At 36.5% G+C, this 22,747-nt stretch overlaps 1 protein-coding gene across 2 annotated transcripts in view; it reads left to right on the top strand.

Annotated features, from left to right (window-relative positions):
* Positions 1-22,747, top strand: part of LOC118006474 (FYN-binding protein 1-like) — a 150,522-nt gene that overhangs the window by 107,252 nt on the left and 20,523 nt on the right. The window contains exons 4-12 of one of the 2 annotated variants that reach the window (XM_034999141.1): positions 6,877-6,923; positions 9,362-9,381; positions 9,825-9,859; positions 10,826-10,946; positions 14,213-14,372; positions 14,874-15,018; positions 19,666-19,688; positions 20,927-20,993; positions 22,179-22,316. In XM_034999141.1, coding sequence (XP_034855032.1) covers positions 6,877-6,923; positions 9,362-9,381; positions 9,825-9,859; positions 10,826-10,946; positions 14,213-14,372; positions 14,874-15,018; positions 19,666-19,688; positions 20,927-20,993; positions 22,179-22,316 — 756 coding nt within the window. The remainder of the gene's footprint in view (positions 1-6,876; positions 6,924-9,361; positions 9,382-9,824; positions 9,860-10,825; positions 10,947-14,212; positions 14,373-14,873; positions 15,019-19,665; positions 19,689-20,926; positions 20,994-22,178; positions 22,317-22,747) is intronic. The other variant, XM_034999143.1, reaches the window with a different exon arrangement.

The following is a 22,747-nucleotide window of genomic DNA, read 5'->3' as shown; positions in this document are numbered from 1 at the left end:
AGGCATATATTCTCCACTTAGAATCATGAGATTGTTACAATCACCAAGGAAGAGAGTAGAACTAGAGAGAAGAACCAAGCCCTGGGGCACTCCAACTCTACTAGGCCTGGGAGAAGAAAAATGAACAAGGGACAGTAAAAAGGAACAAACAATAAAATAGGAAGAAAACAAAGGTGTGGTATCCTGGAAGCCAAGTAAATGTAGTATTCCCTAAGACCAAATAAAGGGAAGACTATGGAAGTGGTGGGGGAGAGATATCCTGGACTTGGGATGCAAGCCTGACTGAAATAACATGAGAGGAACAGGAAAGAAGAACTGGAAAGACCAATTATAGATAACACTTTCAAGGAGAAATGGGGAAGTAACTGATGGGAAAAGTGAAGTAGAGTTGTTTTTTCAAGACGGAAGAAATAACAGTATGTTTGTATGCCGATGAGAAAGATCCAATGAAGAAGGGAAAATTCTAATGGTGACGTGGGCAGAATTCCTGAAACAAGGACTAGAGCGAGTGGGAAGTAGTGTTCAGGTGAGGGACTGGCTTGCCAAAGGAATATATAACTGAAAGGTTTACAGTCTTCCCGAGGGTGTAGAGTCTGCATTGCTTACGGCAAGAAAGGAATTTTTAATTGGTATCAGGGAAGGAATTTCAGGAGATAGGGTGGCCTTAATCACCTGCCTCCCCAGAAGTCAGAGGTAATGACATCATTCAGATCAGGATGCCTTAAGAATGTAAAAGATTGGAGGCAGAAGAGAATTAGAAATAATAACCATCTTTTAAAATAAAGTGGGTGAGGCCAAAGTTCTGTTTTATTTTAAATTGTATTGTTTCCCCACCTAGTGGTCAGAAGTCAACTAATTACATTTTATGCTGTGTTACTCAGACATCAGAAGAGAAACTGAAACGCGTCGAAAGAGCTTGTTTATCACTATTAGTGTTCAGATCAACATCTTTTAGTGTAACACGTTTCTTGGCACCACCTTTAAAAATTAATTATAATTTTAACAGTATAACTAATTTTTCATAGGAAAACAGAACCACTGGTTGAATATTTTGGTGTACAAAACAAATTCCATGGTTATTAATAGTAACGAGACAGGAAAAGTGAACTAATAAGAAATAATAAATACTGGGAAGTGACCAAGGTTGAACAGTTCTTACCATGAGGTCATTCATAGTCAGCTTCAGATTTGGGGAGCTCTCAAATCAGACAAAAATAAAGAATTTACCATTATAACCCTCTCATTCATTAGAAATACTTAACATTGTCTGGAATTTGAGACTTGCCCTATCACACATGCACTTCCAAGGGGCCCAACCTAACTCCATTTGGAAACCATTGGCTGAAATGAGTTTTATAGGTTCTCCTGCATTCAATACAGGAACATATGTTCCCGAGAAAAGTTCACAAAGTCGTAAGATTCTATTCTCAGCAACAGCAAGTATAGAACCAAGTTTCATGTGACACTTAGATTTGCCCTTCTTCTTTAAAAAACAAAAACAAAAACAAAAAAACCCCAACAATTAAAGTTATGAATAGCAAAGAAGATATAAAGGTCAATAGCTTTACATCTTTAAAAGCCAGGAAATAGAGCTCTAATAGCTTTCTAAAAATGGCAGTCGTAATATTGAATTGACTTTGTCTTTCCTATGTAATTCTACACACCACCGTGTAAAAACAAAGAACCAGTGAGAGGTCCTCCTGAACAGACACACTGTTCTAACAACTGATAAGCTTCCTTTTCTTCTCCTTGACCTCCCCTTCTGCTGAGGTCTGTGTGACAGGTGGTTGGTTTCATTGTTTGCCTGTATCTTCATGCAGTTTTTCTCAATGCCTGCAACACTTTTTTTTTTTTAATAATTGGCGACAGTTTAATCTCAATTTATTATGACACTCACCTATTTCTCTTCCTCATCTTTTTCCCTTTTATTCTTCACTATCATTCTTACATGATTTCTTATTTATTGAACATTTTCATGTTATATATGGTGAATTCAGAGCTCTAAAAGTAAACTAAGATTTATATGCTATTGTGTTGGGTCCATGAATCAATGTGTGCATGCAAACATTATCTACAAGTAATAAATGATTTCTATAAACGTGCAGCAACATATGCATGAATGTGCTATGCAGATACTCTCCATTCTGCAACTATTTGTTACTCTCTCAAGTGTTTTAGGAAATAAACTGCAAGTCCAGTAGTCTTTTTGACTAATACTCTTTTTCAAAAATGATCATAAACAAGTCACTTTAATAACAAACATTAATTTAGTTTCTTAGTATTGCTGGGACATAATTAATTCATCAAAAAAAAATCAAAGTCCTATACATGACTGGAATTATCCTAATAGCTTTCTAAAAATGACAGTCATAATAATAAATTAACTAACAAAGTGACAGTCTCTTACAGTCTCGTAGTAGAAAGAGAGCCATGCAAGTAATTACTCTATAATTATAGTGATACAGAATAATCACTATAATAGAGCAATGTATGACACATAGAAGCAGCAACTGCGTGGGCCTAGGGCGTTGGAGATGACTTCACAGAGAAAGGAGTGTTTCAGGAGAGGCTAAAAGATTAAGAAGGGCCACAAACAGGGGATGATAAAGAGAAAGATTATTCTAGGAAAGAAAACAGAGTGAGCTAAGAACAGAGGAACAAGAAACAGAGTGTTCAGAGAGTGAGTCAATATTAATATGTGAAAAAAAAGATGATATAAGAGGATATATGAAAAATAAAACTGTAAAAGAACAGGACTGAGGGACACCTGGGTGGCTCAGTCAGTTAAGCGTCTGCCTTCGGCTCAGGTCTTGATCCCAGGGTCCTGAGATTGAGTCCCGCATCGGGCTTCTTGCTCAATGAGGAGCCTGCTTCTACTTCTGCCTGCCACTCCCCCTGCTTGTGTGCTCTCTCTCCCTCTCTCTTTCCCTCCCTCCCTCTCTCTCTCTCTGACAAATAAATAAATAAAATTTAAAAAAAAAAAAAAAGAACAGGATTGGTCATAAGAACCTTGTATATCATGAAACAGGCTGTAGATTTTATTCTGTAGGATGTCAGGTTTTTTTGACATCTAAGGTATTTACATCTTGTGCTTTTAATTAATACTCAATTCATTAAAGTTAATAATGCAAAGTTAATAATTTATTTTAAGTACTTAAATTCCCATAACTTTCTATCTTATTTATACATCTAGTAATTTTTATTTAAATAAGAATAGTTGTCAGTGGGATCTTTGACTAATGATTGGACAACTTAGGTTAAATTCTTTCAAATGGATAGTTACATTTAAAAATTTAGTTTTAATTACCCCCTTATATGTTTTACGTTGCATGGATAAATCTATATATTGAACTTTTTAAGCATTTCAAAAACCTAACTGAACAAATTTAATAACTGCACTAAGTAAAATCTTCCCCAAAACTTAAATGACTCTTATAAATCTATCAAAGCATGTCTAGTTCTCTTAAATATTCTAATTATATTTGCAATGAGATTTTTCTTATACCTTCTAAGAAGCATATTTATTTTGAAAAATTTTATAAAAGGCAGAGAGAATAGGGTGCCTGGGTGGCTCAGATGGTTAAGCGTCCGCCTTCGGCTCAGGTCGTGATCCCAGCATCCTGGGATCAAGTTCCGCATCGGGCTCCTTGCTCCATGGGAGCCTGCTTCTCCCTCTGCCTCTCTCTCTCGCTGTCTCTCATGAATAAATAAATAAAATCTTTAAAATAAATAAATAAATAAATAAATAAAAATAGAAGGCAGAGAGAATAGTATAATGAGCCTCCATGTCCCCTGCACCAACTTCAACAATTATAAATTCATCACCAATCTTGTTTCATCAATACCCCCACTCACTTCCCTCTTTCATATTATTTTGAAACTAATACCAAATACATATAATTCTATTCATGAATATTTTAGTAAGTATCCCTAAAAATTAGGCTCTATATATTAATATAAAAATCAAGTCCATGTTCAAATTTCCAATTGTCTCTTTTTAAGTTTTTTGAATAAGAATCCATATAAAGTCTACACATTTTCATTGACTTATACATTTGCAATTCTCTTTCGAGCTGTAAGTCTACCCTCTATCCCTTTATTTATTTATTACAATTTTTTGTTGAAGAAATCAAGTTGTTTGTGGGCATTATAGTTAACCACAGTCTAGATGTTGCTGAGTGCTTCCGTAGAGGATATCTTTCATGTTCCTCTCTCCTCTGTATTTCCAGTAAGTTGGTAGTTGCAGGTAGAGGTGACTTAACCAAATTTAATTCTAGTTTTTTTGGTAAGACTACTTCTTAGATGGTGGTGTATTCTTTTATCAGAAGTCTGTAATGTCAGGTTGACTCCTTTTTTGATGTGAGCAGCCATTGACACTCAACATTGACACAATCAAAGAACCCATCCCAGCTGGAGACTGAAACATGTATGTCTATGGCAGTTCTTCCTGAGCCACAAGTGTACCCTGAGCTTGTTTTTTGGTCTAAGGGATAGCAAGGCACTTCCGGCCCACATTCTTCAAGTGGGGTTAGTTTTGCAACCAGCATCTGTTGGGTTTAAGTAACACTCTTTCCTAATTCTTTAAGTGGCTTGAGTAATGAACATGAGAGTGATATAATCGTATTTTGCATTAGAGAGATCATTTTAGCAGCAATATGGAAAAGGGACTGTAAGGGTGGAGAAGATGAAGAGCAATGCTCATCACTAGAAGATGAGACAGATGGCTACTGCAAGAGTCCATGCTAGTGATGATATAATTCTGTCCTTGTGTCTAGCAGGAAAGTGGAAAGAGATGGAGGGAGGAAGTGAATTATAGGAGACATTAAATATATGGAACTGACAGAACATGATTAATTTGATATGGAACTGAAGAAGAGTGAGAAACAAGGATGATTTTGAGGCTTAGGTGGATATGTGGAACTTCAGTCCCATTCACTAAGATAAGAAACTTAGTAGGAAAAACAAGTTTATGCTGGGATAAAAGAAGGCAGCCTCAGTTTCTGCAATGTTAATATAGAACTGGCTGTGGGACATTCAAGTAAAGATGTGTATATATGAGTCTGAAACTCAGAAGAGAGGCCTGCACTGGAGATATCAATGGAAGTCACCAACACTAAGAGAACAAATAAAGCTGTAGGCATATATGAGACCTTTCAGGGACAGATGTAGAGTGGGAAAAGAAAGGAAGCCAAGACCAAAACACAAAGGAACATCATCACTTAAAGGGGAAGTGAAAGGGAAATAAGCCCACCAAGGAAATTGTAGGATGGTGGTCACAAAGACAAGAAATGAGCCAGGAGAGATTTCTTACGGAAACAAAGAAGACTCTAGGAAGGCAAACTGGCCAATACTGTTAAGGGCCACAAAACAATCACACAATAATGCAGGCTGAGAGGTGTCCAGTGGATTTGGTAAGTAAGTCCTGTAAGAGTGGTTTCAGCAAAGGATTGGCAATAGAAGCCAGAGTGTAGTCATGAAGAATTGAGCAAGAGGAAAAGAAGTCAAGTCTGTGAGCACAGACAGCCTTCTCCACTTTGGCTGGGAAAAGGAGGACTATCTGTGGTAATGTGGAGGATTTAGAAAGGTAAAGAGAAGAATTTGGCTTTTATGAATGAGAGTAACTTGGGCTAAGGGAGAACACAAGTTATGAGATATTTAGGAATGGGGAGTGAAAGAAGGGGAATAATAATAATATAAATAATATGATGACACACAGAACAGAGAAGAGAAAGGGGGTAAAACGCTGATAATTTAGATAGAATTCAGAACACAGGTGGAAGGAAATTTGACAGAAGGTAAGGATAAGTTTGGGTTAAAGGAATATATTTTCTTTTTTTTTTTTTAAGATTTTTATTTATTTATTTGAGAGAGAGAGCAAGCACATGAGAGGGGGAGGGTCAGAGGGAGAAGCAGACTCCCTGCCGAGCAGGGACCCCGATGCGGTACTCGATCCAGGGACTCCAGGATCATGACCTGAGCGGAAGGCAGTCGCTTAACCAACTGAGCCACCCAGGCACCCAGGAATATATTTTCTTAAGAGAGTTCACATCCAATAACTGCTATTTTATCAGTGAAATAAGAAACAAGATCATATGATTATAGGGGAGAGGAGAGGGACAAGAGATTTGCAGAAAGTAGTGAAGGTTTTGAATAGCCATTGAGAAGGATGATGGGAGAAAAGATTCACTAGGAAAAGGTATATGAGTATATTATAGAACACTATTATAGAATAGTGCTGAGGGTAACATTGAGACTGAATGCCATTTGTAATATCAAGAATCAGTGAAATAGCAATTTTCTCCAGCTATGTTAATCAACCTGAGGAGAAAAATAGAAAATCTAGATGGTTGCATAAATCATTAGGGATTTGTGGGGCCCAGGTATTGATAACTGTTAAGAGCAGTTGGAGTAAAGTGGTTTGGATTGAAGCACCTTGGAGTCCAAGCCACAAATGACAGAAGTAAAGCCAGGTGGAAAACATCTGGAAAGAAGGAGTCAAGGTTTAGAACTAATTCTCTTTGGTATCTATATGATAAAAACAAACAAATACCTTCAGAATCCCAGAATTGAAGTATTGATATACTGCGATTTTCACAGAAAACATATTACTGCCCTGAAGCAATGGATTAATTTTACATGTCCACTATGAATACACAGAACTGTCTTCAAGGTCCCTGATTCTCCATGTTTTTGCCTCCACAGCAGCATAAATATGAGGCTAAAGCCCATTCTAATAACTTCTGATGTTTTAAATCAGAGCAGAAATTAAAGAAAAAAGAATAATTTAAAAATGATCCTTTTATTCTTTTTCATTTTTCATTGTAAGGTGAGCATCTATTTGCTCCATTTTTACTTTCTCTTCTTTCTTGTTTTTAGAAGCCCTGTAAATGAAGAAAGTCAAGATGGTATGATGCTCTCTGATGGTAAGGGGCAAAAAGATGTTTTATTTATGTGTTTGTTACCTCAGATACAGAAATTTGAGTTAATCATTCTGATAGGGTCACTATTGGGTCATTGTCATCATTGGTCCATGCAAGACCCCTCTCTTGTTTTACTTATGTATGTATTCCCTTTTACCTCCATGACCCATTCCCTTCTCTCTGTTTCCAACCAGAGACAAATATTCTAATATATTTAATGTGTTTGTGTCTGTTTGTACATATTCTTTGCATACTCTTATATGTGTGTATATATTTCAATTTACATAAACATTATGTTATAGCTCACTCTACTCTTTTCTTTTTTACACTCAGCATAATGTGTTTTAGGGGGCCCACACATGTTGCTATATGTATAGTTAATTTGTTAACTACTGCACAGTACCCCATGGTATGTATCCTATGCATTTGCATTTTACTTCCAATTCACTGATACTTACAAATAATAATTCAGTGTATGTTCTTGTCCATATTCCCATGTGGACCTCTGAGAGACTTTCTTTAAAATATATATCCAGTAGTGGAATGGCTGTTCATAAGCTATGGAATATTCATTTTGACTGATTAGGACTAGAGTGCTCTCCAAGAAAGCTGCATCTGTGTGTACTCCCATCAGCAGGGCATGAAAATTCCAAGATGCTTACCTTTCACCAATGTCTGGTATTATTCAGCTTTCCAATTTCAAGTCTTATATGTATAAAATGATATCTCACTTCATTTTCATATTTCTGCTTCTATTGGGTCTGAGTACTTGGTTTGTGTATTAGCTTTTGTGGTTTCCTCTTCTGTAACTTGCCAGTGCAAAGATGTTAAAAATAGCTCCAAAATGGGTTTCTGGATAGGCCAGGACTAACAAATGTCTTGGAAAGTGAGGGAAAGGAGAAATAAATGTTAATTTATTTTTTCTTTTTTCGATTCAAATATCTTTTGATACTTTAGACACTGCAACTATCTTCTCTCACCCAAGCTGTCTTTCACTGAACATAAATGAATTTTGATATAATCAAATTAATTATCACATTGTAACTTGTGTTTTAAAGTTTTAGTTAAGAAGTCCTATCCCTAAAAAATAGAAATATGATCTCCTATTTTCTTCTATGAACTTCATCCCTAATATCTGAGTCTTTGATGTCTTTGCAGTCCACCTTTGAGGAGTTAGCAGAAACCCAGATTTACTGCCTCATTTGTGGAACCAGTTTTCCCATTACCATACTTTGAAATCCATCATTCTCTCAATCTTTTATAATGCCATCTTTATACTACATCAACTGTATAGCTGTGTGTCTATGTATGTATATGTGTGTGTTTGTGTGTGTAATAACTGTGTCTATAAGAGTGTATATAAATTTATTCATCTGTCTCTGAGCTCTCTGCTCTATTCTACTGGTCTATGTGTTTCTTTTTTTTTTTTTTAAGATTTTATTTATTTATTCATGAGAGACAGAGAGAGAGAGAGAGAGGCAGAGGGAGAAGCAGGCTCCCAAGGAGCAGGGAGCCTGATGCAGGACTCGATCCCAGGGCCCTGAGATCATGACCTGAGCCGAAGGCAGACGCTTAACCATCTGAGCCACCCAGGCGCCCCTGGTCTATGTGTTTCTATACCAACACCACATTGTTTTTATTATTATTACTCTAGATTATGTCTTAATATCTAATAATTAGTTGATATCCCTAAACACTTGAACTGCAACTGACATGGGATTAATATCTGAAAAACATAGGAACTCTTGCAAGTCAACCAGAAAAAGATATCAACTCCAAGACAAAAGTGGTCAAAGGATATGAACTGGCAAAGAATCTTTTTCCTTTAGAGAGAGAGAAAGAGAGTGAGCCGGGGGGAGGGACAGAGGGAGAAAGAGAGAGAGAATCTTAAGCAGGGTCCATGCCTAGCTTGGAGCCCAATGCGGGGCTCAATCTCACGATCCTGAGATCACGACCTGAGCCGAAACCAAGAGTAAGCCGCTTAATCAACTGAGCTACCCAGATGCCCCAGTAAAGTATCTTTTTTTAAAAAACCTAATTAACTTGATTTGCTTGATATATAAATCCAAATCGTTGGGAACAAATAAGTCAAAAAGTGCAAACTTGTTGTGATTTTCTGATAATACCTTTGTTCCACACAAGCCCATAAAACCAAATGTGCATGCCTTTCATAAAGAGGATAAAAAGTCTTCATTATTTTTTGGCCTTTGCATTATTTTATGAAAGCCAGTGAGATGATCTTACAGTTAAAGTACAAGTACTGAAAAGGCCATAGTAAAGATCTAAGCCACATATTCTATTTTGTATTTATATATCTTTGATAAAGCGTAAGTTCTGTTACATTATGAACTGTTTTGAATATATTATGTCTAATAATTCTGTACTAAAGTGCTTTCTAATTAAAATATATTAATTTTACTCTTTTTTTTAAAATGCTTTAGGTCCTGGAAATCCAGATGAGGTCAGTTTTTTTTTCCCCTTCTGATATTATACAGCTTAACTAAATATTTAACAATTACTGTGATTCATGTTCTATTGACATAAACCAACAAATGAAAACCTTTATGAGTAATAATGATATTTTTTCATTTATAATATTACTTCATCTAAAATGTTTGAGACATTAAACACCAGTCATTAAACTGACTCACAGGAATTTTGTAGCACTGCACATAAACTTGAGTCTGGCTAGACATCTGAATTACATAGCAGAATATAAAAAAAGATCTTTTTGTGCTTACTCTTCCAGTCTATCTCTTGAAAGAAAAAAAAAATATTTTAAACAAGACAAGTTTACATACACTTAAATTTATGCTTGTTTTACTAGGTATTTGATCAAGTAATATGTGTATGTTTCCTTTTTGAGTAATTAATATTAATTATTATTAATGTTTTCCTTGACAGGAACAAGACAGTGAAGGAGAAACATATGAAGACATGTATGAGCTCCATTTTTTTTTACCATGATTTCATCCCTCTAAAATGAATATTATGATTTCTATGAGGGAGAATGGATGGATATTCAACACTAAGGGGGAAAAGCTTTATTGTTCAAATGACTGACATATAATGATAACCTTTATTTCAATACAAAGGACCAAAGATTCTTTCTTTATTTGTCTAAGAATTTTATGGAGGACTCTTAAAAATGTTCTTCTGTGAGAGGCCAGCGACCCACAGCTACTGCGGCCGGGAATCACTGAGCCAGGAATCTGGACTTCTTGTTCTCATTGTGTCCCTGGGCAAATGAATTTATCTTTATGTTACAAGTTCCCCACCTAGACAGTGATTCCCCTCACAAGGGTACTGTGAGAAATAATTTACCACAGCACCAGATGGCAAAGTTTCAACCTGCTAAGGCAGAAAGATGTTAAAAATAGCTCCAAAATGGGTTTCTGGATAGGCCAGGACTAACAAATTTCTTGGAAAGTGAGGGAAAGGAGAAATACGTGTTAATTTATTTTTTCTTTTTTTGATTCAAATATCTTAATTTTCTCTACCTGCTTTTTGTACAACCAATTCTGACGACAGTTTTTGAGCTAAGGTTTGCATGTATGTTCATGTTCATGCCCTGTACCTGTGAGTGCATGCAAGAGAGAGAGAGAGAAAGATTGTATTCATGCCAATATGCAGCAAGAACAGGGCCTTGATAAGCACTGTCTCCCACTGGCTAGCACAGGTTGTGAGGGGAAGCAGAGCCTTTGGAAAGTATCCTCATTTGTATGCCTCCTACTGGATTTAAGAACAATCTCACACACCCAGGAATTTTGACAACCCTTCGTTTTTTACCTTCATCTCTACAGTCAGATACTGTTTTCTGTTGTGGGTAGAAACCTCTGAATATGTGAGCTGTAACACATCAATGCTTGCAAATGCCCAAACAACCTAACAATTTGTATCCACAGAGAAGCATCCAAAGAAAGAGAGAAAAAAAAGGAAAAGGAGGAAAAGAAGAGATTAGAGTTGGAGAAAAAGGAACAGAAAGAGCGAGAAAAGAAAGAACAAGAAATAAAGAAGAAATTTAAAGTAAGAGCTTGCTTACTGATGGGTAAAAAAAAAAAAAGAATGATCTCTTTTTATAACTTTCACACAAAAGGGGCACCATTCTTGAAAACTTACATGGTGGGAGAATTAGTTAATTGTTATTTCCTAAAAAAGTAACTACCTTCATAACAGTAATTATTTTGCCCAATAAACTACCTTATCCCTGCACTAAAAATGTAATATGATAAAGTCCAAATAAAATATGGCAGCTTAGAATTAGTGAGCCCCTAGGAAATTTTATGGTGACTGAGTGAATGAATACTCAGTTGCTCAAACCCATCTTGTCTCTCATCATTTCACATCTGATCTTAACCGGCTTATACTATGAGCTTAGAGCACACACACAGATATCCCTGTGGCATGTATCACAATGGTGCAAGGGACACAAATGTCTCTGGATGACCCAGACCTGTCTCAGAATAAAGCTGCTATGAACTACTCTAACTGCTGTTGTCTAGACCTGACATATTTTTGCCTTTATTTTTAGCTTATGTACATGTTGACTTCTGAAACCCACTCTTTCTCATCCCTCTTTTTCCACCTGGATTTCTGACCTCTCTCTTCTCTGATCTCTGACTTCTAACTGTATGACTCCTATTACTACCCCCAATGCAGGCTAGCCTTTCTTGATTACACCATCTTTGATGACATCTGGCACAGGTCTGGTGTGTTAGCTATATTCAAGGTGATTATATGAATTACAGAACTATTCTTCACTATAAAAAGGATTCATGTCAAGATTCCTTTAAACATTTAATTCCTCTGGAACATTTAATATATGGTTTGAGTAATAAAAATTTGATTTCTATATAACTCCCCAGTATAGTTATTGTACTAAAACAAAGTTTCAACAGCATGATGCTGGAAAAAACATAAAGCTTTGAGTCAATTGGACAGACGTGGATTTAAATTCCGACTGCCCATATGAGTTATGTGATTGTGGGCATATTATTAAACTTCTCTAAACCTCAGATTCTTATTCTTTTTTTTCTTTTTTGGTTTTTGTTCTCTAAAGTGAGAATAAATGATACCTCTCCTGAAAGTTTGTTGTGGAATTAATTAAAATAATGTACATAAGACACTATATCTGCTAAGGTTCTCGTTAAATTTTGAAAAAGCTTACTATATAATATAGAGAGAGAGTATAAGCTTATATATATATATAAGTATATATATAAGTAAAATTAAGATTAAAGCATGACTATTAAGACATTTTACTCATACAGATGTATGGGTACCAATGTTCATATTTTTCAAGTGGCAAATATGAAAAATTAATTTCTTAAACAAAAGTTTTCATAACACATTTTATGAAGGGACTTTATAATTTTGAGGGAATTAGGTGAAGTTTTTTTCTGTGTTTCTTTTGGAGGAATCAATTTTGCATTGTTTCATTCTTTCATTCAAATAGTATTTTTTAGTAAGAAAAAAATAGGGTATGGAAATCTTACCACTAAATATGAACTCAAAGTTTGTAAAGACTAGGACTTCACAAGCTATATTCCCTCTACAAAAATGTTAAAAGATGTTACAATTAAAGAAATTAAATAAATGTGAGACCTTACAATAGCACCATATTTCATTAAATCTATGACATAAAACATTTCACATTTTCAAATTCTGAAAGTCAGATGCATCTTAACATCATTGGCATATCATAATTTAAATTAAGCTGTTTCTCTCTTAGTGGTACATAATTGATGATATGTCACAATTCACAACATCATGAGTTCAATAAAATGAACTTCAAAAATCACAATGCATATTTGCATATCAAAAGATCCAAGAAATTATGTTGAAAAAGATACAAATTTAGGATTAGGCAATTAGGAGTTCAGGATTCATGTTCTCAACTAGATTACAGCAGTTCCTCTTACTCACAGGTGATACATTCCCAGACCCCCAGTGGATGCCTGAAAACATGGATAATACCGAACGCTATATATACACTGTTTTTTCCTTTACATATATACCTATGATCAAGTTTAATTTATAAGTTAGGCACAGTAAGAGACTAACAATAACTAATAATAAAATAGAACAATTGTAGCACTATATTATAATAAAAGTTATTGAATGTGGTCTGTCACTCTCAAAATATCTTATTGTAGTGCACTCACCCATCTTATGATAATGTGAGATGATAAAATTCCTACATGATGAGATGAAATGAGGTGAATGACTTAGGTTTTGTGACACAAAATTAGGCTACTATTGATCTGACAATAGGTCAGAAGGAGAATCATCTGTTTCTAGACCGCAGTTGACCACAGGTAGCTAAAACCCCAGAAAATGTAACCACAGATAAGGGGGGAGTTCTATATTCTCCTGCTGTGAAGAAACCACTGTACTGTCCAGGATATTTATTTTCAAAACCTCGCATACCATTTGTTCGCTATTTTTTTTATTTACAAAGCTATTTCTAAAATGTTATCTTGGGGCGCCTGGGTGGCTCAGTCATTTAAGTGTCTGCCTTCAGTTCAGGTCATGATCCCAGGGTCCTGGGATCGAGCCCCGCATCAGGCTCCCTGCTCAGCCAGGAGCCTGCTTCTCCCTCTCCCACTCCCCCTGCTTGTGTTCCCTCTCTAGCTGTCTCTCTCACTGTGTCAAATAAATAAATAAAATCTTTAAAAAATAAATAAATAAATAAAATAAAATAAAATGTTATCTTACTTATAGCAGGTAATGTCTACTCTGAGTTTACAGATAGACAACACCATAAAGTTGGGAAAAAAAACAAAGAAAATGCTTTTCCCACAAGTACAACCCACCACCACCTCCTTACCTCCCCTTTGTTGTTCGAAGTCTGAAGAGCACATTCAGAATAACCATACAATTCAAAGATGGAAAAAAACTTCCACCTACCAAGCGGACCACCAGCATATCCCGTAAAAACCATAGCATCCAGCATGTATTGTCGTACATAAGCGGTATTCAGTTATTAGTGGCTTCCTCTGCAAGCCTTTCACAGGCTTCTAAGGTCAACAGATCACTGCTACTCTCTCTTGGACCCCAAGCACATGCTTACCTGTTCCTTGCTGTCCTGCCTCACCTCGGATTTTCCCCTCACCCCTCTTAGAAGAACACGCATTGTGCATGACATTCATCCCCAGTTTCCAGCTCAAACCCATAAATGTTGTAAATAGGCTGGTTGGCAGGTCATGGACCTATCGTCTTTCAAAACTCGGTTCCTAAAAGATTTTCTGAATAGTAAGAAAGCCTGTTGTGATTATTGGCCCTCTTTGCAGCTCACAGGCCCTATTCAAGTCATCCATCAGGCAAAAGCTTGCTGTGATGTCAAAGGAGGAAAGAATGAACTGAGCTTCAAGCAAGGAGAGCAAATTGAAATAATCCGCATCACAGACAACCCTGAAGGAAAATGGCTGGGCAGAACGGCAAAGGGGTCATGTGAGTGCAAATTTTCCTACGACTTCAAAGTGTTGGGGTTTTTTTTAAAGACAATATTAAATATGCAAATTCTCTTAAGTTAGGAGTAGTTAACAGAGAGGACAAAAATAGGAAAATTTAAAATGACAAGGATGGCTCCATCTTTACCTCATCTGCATTATTGTTTTAGTGGGGAGCAATGTAAATATTTATATTATTCCAGGGAGGAACAAAGGGCATTAGTTTCCTCATTGATGTTAAACGGGGTTGGTGGGGGGGATGAATCATGTAAATCACTTTGGAATCCTTGAAGTGGACTCTAAGCTTACTGCAAACCACGACGGCCTAAGACTTCGACAAAGTCCAGTCAAATGTGTCTATGTCGGAAGTCTATAAATCAGAAGTGCATGCAAAGAAATGTAGGAAAATTTTAAAGAGCAAATTGCAATTGATATTTTATTTAAAACTTTGAGATATTGAAACTACAGTTATCTGACCATAAATCATTCCTCCTGTTGGTAGATGGCTATATTAGAACAACTGCTGTCGCGATTGACTATGATTCTCTGAAACGAAAGAAAACATCTCTCAGTGCTCTTTCATCAAGAGCTATTGAAGATGACCAGGAGGTATATGATGATGTTGCAGAGCAGGATAATATTAGCAGGTATGTGCAAATGCAAACTGTAAAGCAGATCAGACTGTCGTCTTGTCAGACATTATATATTTTAAGATCCTAGAATTTTACTTTCCGTGTAAATTACCATTTACAATTACAGATACTTCAGTGTGGGTGAAAAGTCACTTGAAACTCCATAGTCTTTTATTTCACTCTTCAGCTGTGTGTATCAAATACTACTTAAAAAATAATAGGCCATTTGCCAGGTCTTGCCAAATGCGTTGTCATTCTGAAACACAGTTTTCTAATATTCGTTCTGATTTGATCTTAGGGCTATGCCTAAAGTAAATATGATTTTGCAAAATATGGAGCATGAGATATAAAATTCAGCTCTAAAAATATAAAAATTTTTGCTCTAAAATCTCTGAATCTAAATATATTTGTTGTTCTTATTTTTTTTTAAGATTTTATTTATTTACTTGATAGAGACACAGCAAGAGAGGGAACACAAGCAGGGGGAGTGGGAGAGGGAGAAGCAGGCTTCCCACAGAGCGGGGAGCCCGATGCGGGGCTCAATCCCAGGACCCTGGGATCATGACCTGAGCCGAAGGCAGACGCTTAATGACTGAGCCACCCAGGCGCCCCTTTGTTGTTCTTATTTGAAAAGATAACAGAAAGAAGATTGCTTTTTTTTTTAAGATTTTATTTATTTATTTGAGAGAGAGATAGTGACAGAGATAGCAGGAGAGAGCACAGGCTGGGAGAAGAGGGAGAAACAGGCTTCCCACTGAGCAGGGAGCCTGATGTGGGGCTCGATCCCCGGACCCTGGGATCATGACCTGAACTGGAGGCAGATGCTTAGCCGACTGAGCCACCCAGGCGCCCCAGAAGATTGCTTTTTAATAAAACTCTACTTTGCTTTTAAAAGTAAAAAAGTAAAAGCTCATTTCACTATGACCCCTGGGAATCAACGACGGGTCCAATTTTATTTCCACGGCCCATTCATTCTACTAGATTGGAATGATTCCCCCAGTAGGAATCACAGGAACACCTTCCCGGGGTAGAGGAACAGAACAAGACATCCTTTCTGGGAGGAGGCAGGAGGGGAGAGGCACCATCTTCTCCCATGTACCTTTCCTTCTCCTCTTTCCCTTCTCAGTCTTCTGCTTCCTTTCTCCATCCCTCCTTTTCTATCTCTTTTTTCCAGCTCTGACCTTCCTGGTCCCTTCTGCCCCTTTTGGCTTTTCTATTTTCCTTCTCCTTTTGTTCCTTCCTTCCTCCAATACCTCCCTTTCTGGGTAAAGCCGTACCCCTTCAAGTTGAAGGAAAAGAAGATGAAAATCTCCAGCCCAGTTAGGAATCCTTGTTTTCCTGTGCCGCTGTTGTAGAATTGGGAAACATCCACTATGATCTCAAAACATATAATCTGCACTGGATCTCCACTTGGGTAAAAATGGGGTCTGCATCCTTCATAACTCACATTTCAAAGAAAAAAATTGCTTCAATTATCAAACATTTTTAAAACGTAAAATGACCAAAATAGTAATATACTTATAAAATGTATGAAGAATGCAGTTTCCTTCCCATAGTTGTTCACTTCATGTCATCAGTTAAACTTGCTGTGTTGCTTTCTGGCAGCTTTGTCTTTCTAAATAGCCTGCAATGCCTTCTTGTCATGTTTTGATATATGTTGCATAATTTATGGTAAATATGCCATAAATTATGCAACATATATCAAAATACGTAATGTATGCACTGGAGTTTACAGATCATAAATCAGCTTTAGTAATCAGAAACACTCTCTGACCTAGTGTGGGAGTCTATAAATGTCAGTTTTGAGATCAGAGTTTTAAAAGGCCATATTCTGAGATTTACAGAATTTTCTGTACATGACTATGTCATTCTGCCTATCTGCAGCATATATACTTTATGCTTTATGTTTTATTTATTTTAAAAAAATGCTTTTCTCTTATTTTGAGATTAAAGAATCCCAGGAATATTAATACATACATATTTACGATACACACACTCCGGAAAAAATAATAAATCCATGAAAAGGAATGATGTTCTTAAAATGAAGCATTATTTAATCATGATAGGCAACTATTTCCCCAAACTAATACTATTACTTTTTCCATTGTTTGGAGTCCATAGATACTGCAGCCCTAGAGGACATGCTCTAATTAGTAAGCATGTAGCAGAAAAAGAACCTATTTAATGAAATGGAGTTAGAGGAGGTGTACGGTTTTAATGCTCAATATCTGAAGCAAATATAGCACCACAATAGTTACTAACATGTATGTCACCCTTAGGCATAGTTAATAAGAAAATGAAAGAAGAGAAAATGAAAACACAAGTCTGATGTTGGGTTTGTTTTGGTTTTGGTTTTTTGGAAGCTACAGCTGCTGCCGGGAGAGATCCCACAACAGAACAGGCTTTGTCCTTAGTAGAACAAGGGAAGATGCTGACTACAGCCGGCAGCTTGCCCTGGCGAGAGTAGGAGAAAGCACTATCCTCTCCTTCCCCTTCTCTAGATGCCTCCTGGGTCCTCACATGCTTCACCTGCTCTTCCCTGATGGCTCCAAGGGTAGGGGGAGCTGACTGTGCACTTCAACTTCTGTGAGCAGACAGGAGACTTAAAAGCACAGGTCCTGACAGCTATCCTTCTCCCTTTTTTCTCAACTAAAGCAATTTCTGTAATAAATATGAGACGTTGAAGAAAAGGAAATTATACATGCAAATACTTCATCACATAACAAACTTTGCTTCTCTGCATGGTCCTCAAACTTCTTCCTTCCCTCTTTTCCTTCCTTTCTCTTTTCTGGCACATTCCTCTCCTTACCTCCACTTCATCTGGTCAATGCCTTGTATTCCAAACAGACTATTTATAAGAAGTTGAAGAATTGCTCTAAAAATAAAATAATGTGTGGCAACTTTGGTCCTGATTATTAAAACTCCGTTCTTGGGGAATTGGTATGACAATCTCCAAGATGACATGTATTTGCCAAGAATGGCAGCCAACCAAAATTGCAATTTTTCACATGATTCTAACTGCTTGCTTCACGCTCCAAGGGAAGTGTCAGACAAAATGAATGTGAAAACAGTATGTAAGCAAGTGGAGAATATACTTAAACTTCATCAAAAATCAATTCCTTATATACATATTAGGACGTTTATAGCTTGTTTTTCTACCAAGTTCCATTAGCAAGGTATGTTTTATTTCTAAATTAACTGTAGATCTGTGTCAGACCCATTTCTTTTATTCTGACTTCCAGGTTGAGGAATCAGATGTGAGTGTACACTTAATACTGCATGACTGTAATACCAGACCAATATCTGTTGCTGGCAGATTATCCAAAGGGCAAAAATGATGGTTTCAATGGGTGCAGTGAAGTAAAGACAAAAAAACATTACGGAGGAAGGAGGGACACTGCGGTTCTTATGTCAGCTCTTCTGTTAATTACAAGTGGGTTTGGTCAAGTCACTTCATTTCTCAGAGCCTCCGTTTCATTTCTGCAAAATGCAAGGATTAAAACTGACTTCTGAGATTTTCCCAGTTCTCACAATCTACTCTTCTTTTGCTCTAGCAGAACTCACATTTTAGTGAAAGACACAGGCAAGAAACCAGATGATTATAAAATAGGGAAAATAAGGAATGTTAGAGAAATAAATAAGAAATACAAGCAATATGGATTTAGAAAATTGAGGGCCACACTATTTACAATAAAAAGAATAAAATTCGGGGGTGCCTGGTTGGCTCAGTCGGTTAAGCATCCAACTCTTGATTTGGCTCAGGTCCTGATCTCAGGGTCGGAAGATTGAGCCCCGCATCAGGCTCTGTGCTGGGTGTGGAGCCTGCTTAAGTTTCTCTCCCTCTCTCTCCCTGCCCCCCTCCACGCTCTCTCTCTCTGTCTCTCAAATAAAGAAATCTTTTTTTAAAAAAAGAGTAAGATTTCATGAGTAAGATTTCAACTTTTTAGAAATTCTCTCTTTAAAAAAGAATATACTGCTACTGGACTAAGATAAAATGCTGTGGCTATAACATATTACAAGAGAATTGGGGGCATCTGGGCGGCTCAGTCGTTTGAGCATCTGCCTTCGGGTCAGGTCATGATCTCAGGGTCCTGGGATGGGCTCCCCGTTCAGCAGGGAGTCTGCTTCTCCCTCTCCCTCTGCCTCTCCTCCCCCGCTCCTGCTCGCTCTCTCTCTCAAATAAATAAATAAATAAATAAATAAATAAATAAATAAATAAATAAACAAATAAATAAATAAATAAATAAAATCTTTTTTTAAAAAAAGAGAATTGAGTTTAATGTAATAATGGTTCTATATGACTTCGGGAATACTACTGTGGGTTGGTTGGTTGTTTTTCATAAATCTATCTATGGAATGATGCAATGATGTATAATCTAAAAACTACCTCGGGAAATGTTAAAAGCAAACAGTAACGTTGTTTTGAAAACTTTATGTAGTACTGACAATCACTGGATTCTTATTAGGTTTGTTTTGTTTTGTTTCTTGCCTTGTTTCTATTATGATAAGGAACAATGTTTCTTCTTCTTTACATAGAACATCCTGATAACTTTGAACTGCAGTGTTATTTCTCTTTTGCATAACTGTTCAATATATGTACTTCTCTTCGGGATAGCTACATAACTCATACGCTAATTAAATTTGTTTATTTTTTTTTCCTAGCCACAGTCAGAGTGGAAGTGGAGGTAAGCCACACACTTTTATCAGCAGTTTCTTCAAGTCTTCACCATTTTTGTCTATATTAATGACAAAATGCTTTTGTTTGCAAGTAATGAGGAGGATCTTAATGTGGTACCACTGGACTGGGAGCCAATGACCTGGATTCTAGTCCTGCCCACTGAGTGACCCTAAACAAGTCACTTCTTTCTTCCAAGTTTGTTGTGGGTCATAGGGTGACACTATTTCCGGTGTGCTCAGGGCACTCTTGATTTATGCCAGTTGTCTGAGCACAATTATTAATAGCATCCCCCTTCACTTTTAGAAGTATCCTTATTTGGACAATTTATATGGTTACCTTAACTATGACTCCTAAAGACTCCTCATATTCTCATCACCAAAATAAAGGTATTTTACTAATAACTTTCAGTGCTAAAATTCTCATCCTAAAAGTCAGATTTCAAGTTCTTTGTACATATTTCTGCACAGAGGAGGTACTCAATAAACATTTATTAAATAAATATTTGTCAAATAGCAAGGATCCTGAGGGTTTACAACAAAGGGTTTAACTCTTAAAATATCACTTTTTTAAAAAGATTTTATTTATTTATTTGTCAGAGACACAGCAAGAGAGGGAACACAAGCAGGGGGAGTCGGAGAGGGAGAAGCAGGCTTCCCGCTGAGCAGGGAGCCCGATGCGGGGCTCGATCCCAGGACCCTGGGATTGTGACCTGAGCCGAAGGCAGACGCTTAATGACTGAGCCACCCAGGCGCCCCTTAAAATATCACTTTGATTAAATTAATCAGAGCTACTGCCAAAATTCAAAAATTCACCTTTCATTCTGTTTTTCTTTGCTTATATCTTGACCAGTATCTTTTTCTGAATGTCCCCTCACTATTAATTAAATTTTTATCACCTCCTCTTTTCCACAATATTTAACTCTATCCCTATTCGGTTTTATTTTTTCTCATATTTATTCTCCCCTATTCCTTTTATCTCCAATGCACAGTGCCCTTTATCATCCTTCATATATTTATTAAATTTCACCTCTAAGAATTCCTTTATAAATAATCAACAAAGCAATTTACCTACTACCTATGTGAGAGTGGGAAAATAAAGTTATTTTTTAATTAAATGGTTAATAAGGAACAGGGACTTTTCTGGAGTTAAATAAGGCAGATTTATTATCAAATTTTGAGTGACTGTTACATGACCAAATTATAAAATTAACAGAAGATTCTTTCCCCCTCCACCATCCAAATGAAGGGATGTTCCCACCTCCCCCAGATGATGATATTTATGATGGGATTGAAGAGGAAGATGCTGATGATGGGTAAGAATAATCAGTGAACTGTTTTCTTTTTTTTTTAGATTTTTTATTTATTTATTTGACAGAGAGAGACACAGTGAGAGACGGAACACAAGCAGGGGGAGAGGGAGAGGGAGAAGCAGGCTTCCCGCTGAGCAGGGAGCCCGATGCGGGGCTCGATCCCAGGACCCTGGGACCATGACCTGAGCCGAAGGCAGACGCTTAACGACTGAGCCACCCAGGCGCCCCCTAGTGAACTGTTTTCTTGAAAATTTTTTACATACTGAAATTTAGTGTTGATTTTTGGTTAGAATAAAAAGCAAAAAAATAGTGCTCTTTATTACAACACCAATAACGATTTGAATGTTTAATTAATAGCAGAAGTAAGTCAGAAAGTATAATTGTGCCACACTTCAAGTGAAGCGGTATATTATTTGGAAGAACCTCAACAACTTTGTCAAAAGAAGTGAAATGAAAAAGAATTATCTGTTACAGATTTTTTTTTCAAACTTTTCCCAATCATTTATTTATCAATCAATAACCTCTGGAGAGTTTATCAGTTGCATGGCTATCCTCTGTATAATAATCATAGTTTTAGACAATCCAAATAAAATGAAACCATATGCTATTTTTGGCAAAACCAGTATGAGGGAGGCTGGGGTAACTGGGTGACAGGCATTAAGGAGGGCATGTGATGTAATGAGCACTGGCTGTTAATATACAACTCATGAATCACTGAACTCTACCTCTGAAACTAGTAATACACTACTTGTTAATTAATTGAATTTAAATTTAAAAATAAAAATTTTTAAAAAACAGTATTGAATGCTTAATTCTCTGGTTTTTAAACTTTTGTAATGACGTATTTTAAAATTTAAGATCTGTCATGTACTTAAGATCTGTCACATATTTTAAACATAAAATAATGCAAAACTGATGTTTAAAACTTAATTTTGACTTAGCTTGCTATTTTAAAACCAAGAGAAATTTCACTAAATAGAAAAAATAACTCACCTACTACTTACCTAGTAGCAGCAGTATTCAAAGACCATGGCCTATAAACATAAAAGCATCATCTCGTTGAATACAATGAGTAACTTGCTGCCTGAATGATCAATGCAGTAAAATTATAAAAAATCTGAATGTCCACCAAACGTCTTCACATTCCACCAATGATTCCATTCTGTTCAATGCCTGCATGCTCCTAAGCTCCACGCTACAGGTTGAAGAGAAGAGTAATTCGTGGTCCTGGGGGATTTTGAAGATGTTAAAGGGAAAAGATGACAAAAGGAAAAGTATACGAGAGAAACCTAAAGTCCCTGAGTCAGACAATAATGAAGGTTCATCGTAAGAGTCAACCAACCAAATTCAGTGCACAATAACTACACTAATAATAATTTAATCAAGTGCTACTAATATTTTATAACCAATAACCAAACTCTGACAGGCTTAAGTCACTTCAACATTATTTTCCATTAGTCATCTTAGCCTCATTTACGGTGTCACCCTTACACTCATGCATTTACATAAGAGGAACACAAAATATTCAAAAATTGTCATATGGTTCAAAGATATATTTTGCCTTCCCTACAAACATGCACAGAGAACACACACATGCACACACACACACACACCTTTACATACTCATACACTCTTCATTTAGTAGAACTTTTTTTCACTGCAACATCATATCTAAAAGCTCACAATTCCAATGCCACATTTTATTATATAATATTTTATAGTGACTACCCTTCAAAATACACATTCTCTTTTAACAA

Source organism: Mirounga leonina, unplaced genomic scaffold (assembly GCF_011800145.1).
Source record: "Mirounga leonina isolate KUSES-001 unplaced genomic scaffold, KU_Mleo_1.0 Mir_97, whole genome shotgun sequence".
In the NCBI taxonomy this organism is placed as follows: domain Eukaryota; kingdom Metazoa; phylum Chordata; class Mammalia; order Carnivora; family Phocidae; genus Mirounga; species Mirounga leonina.
Note: the sequence above shows the minus strand (reverse complement) of the source record. Positions and strands in the feature narration are given on the sequence as shown.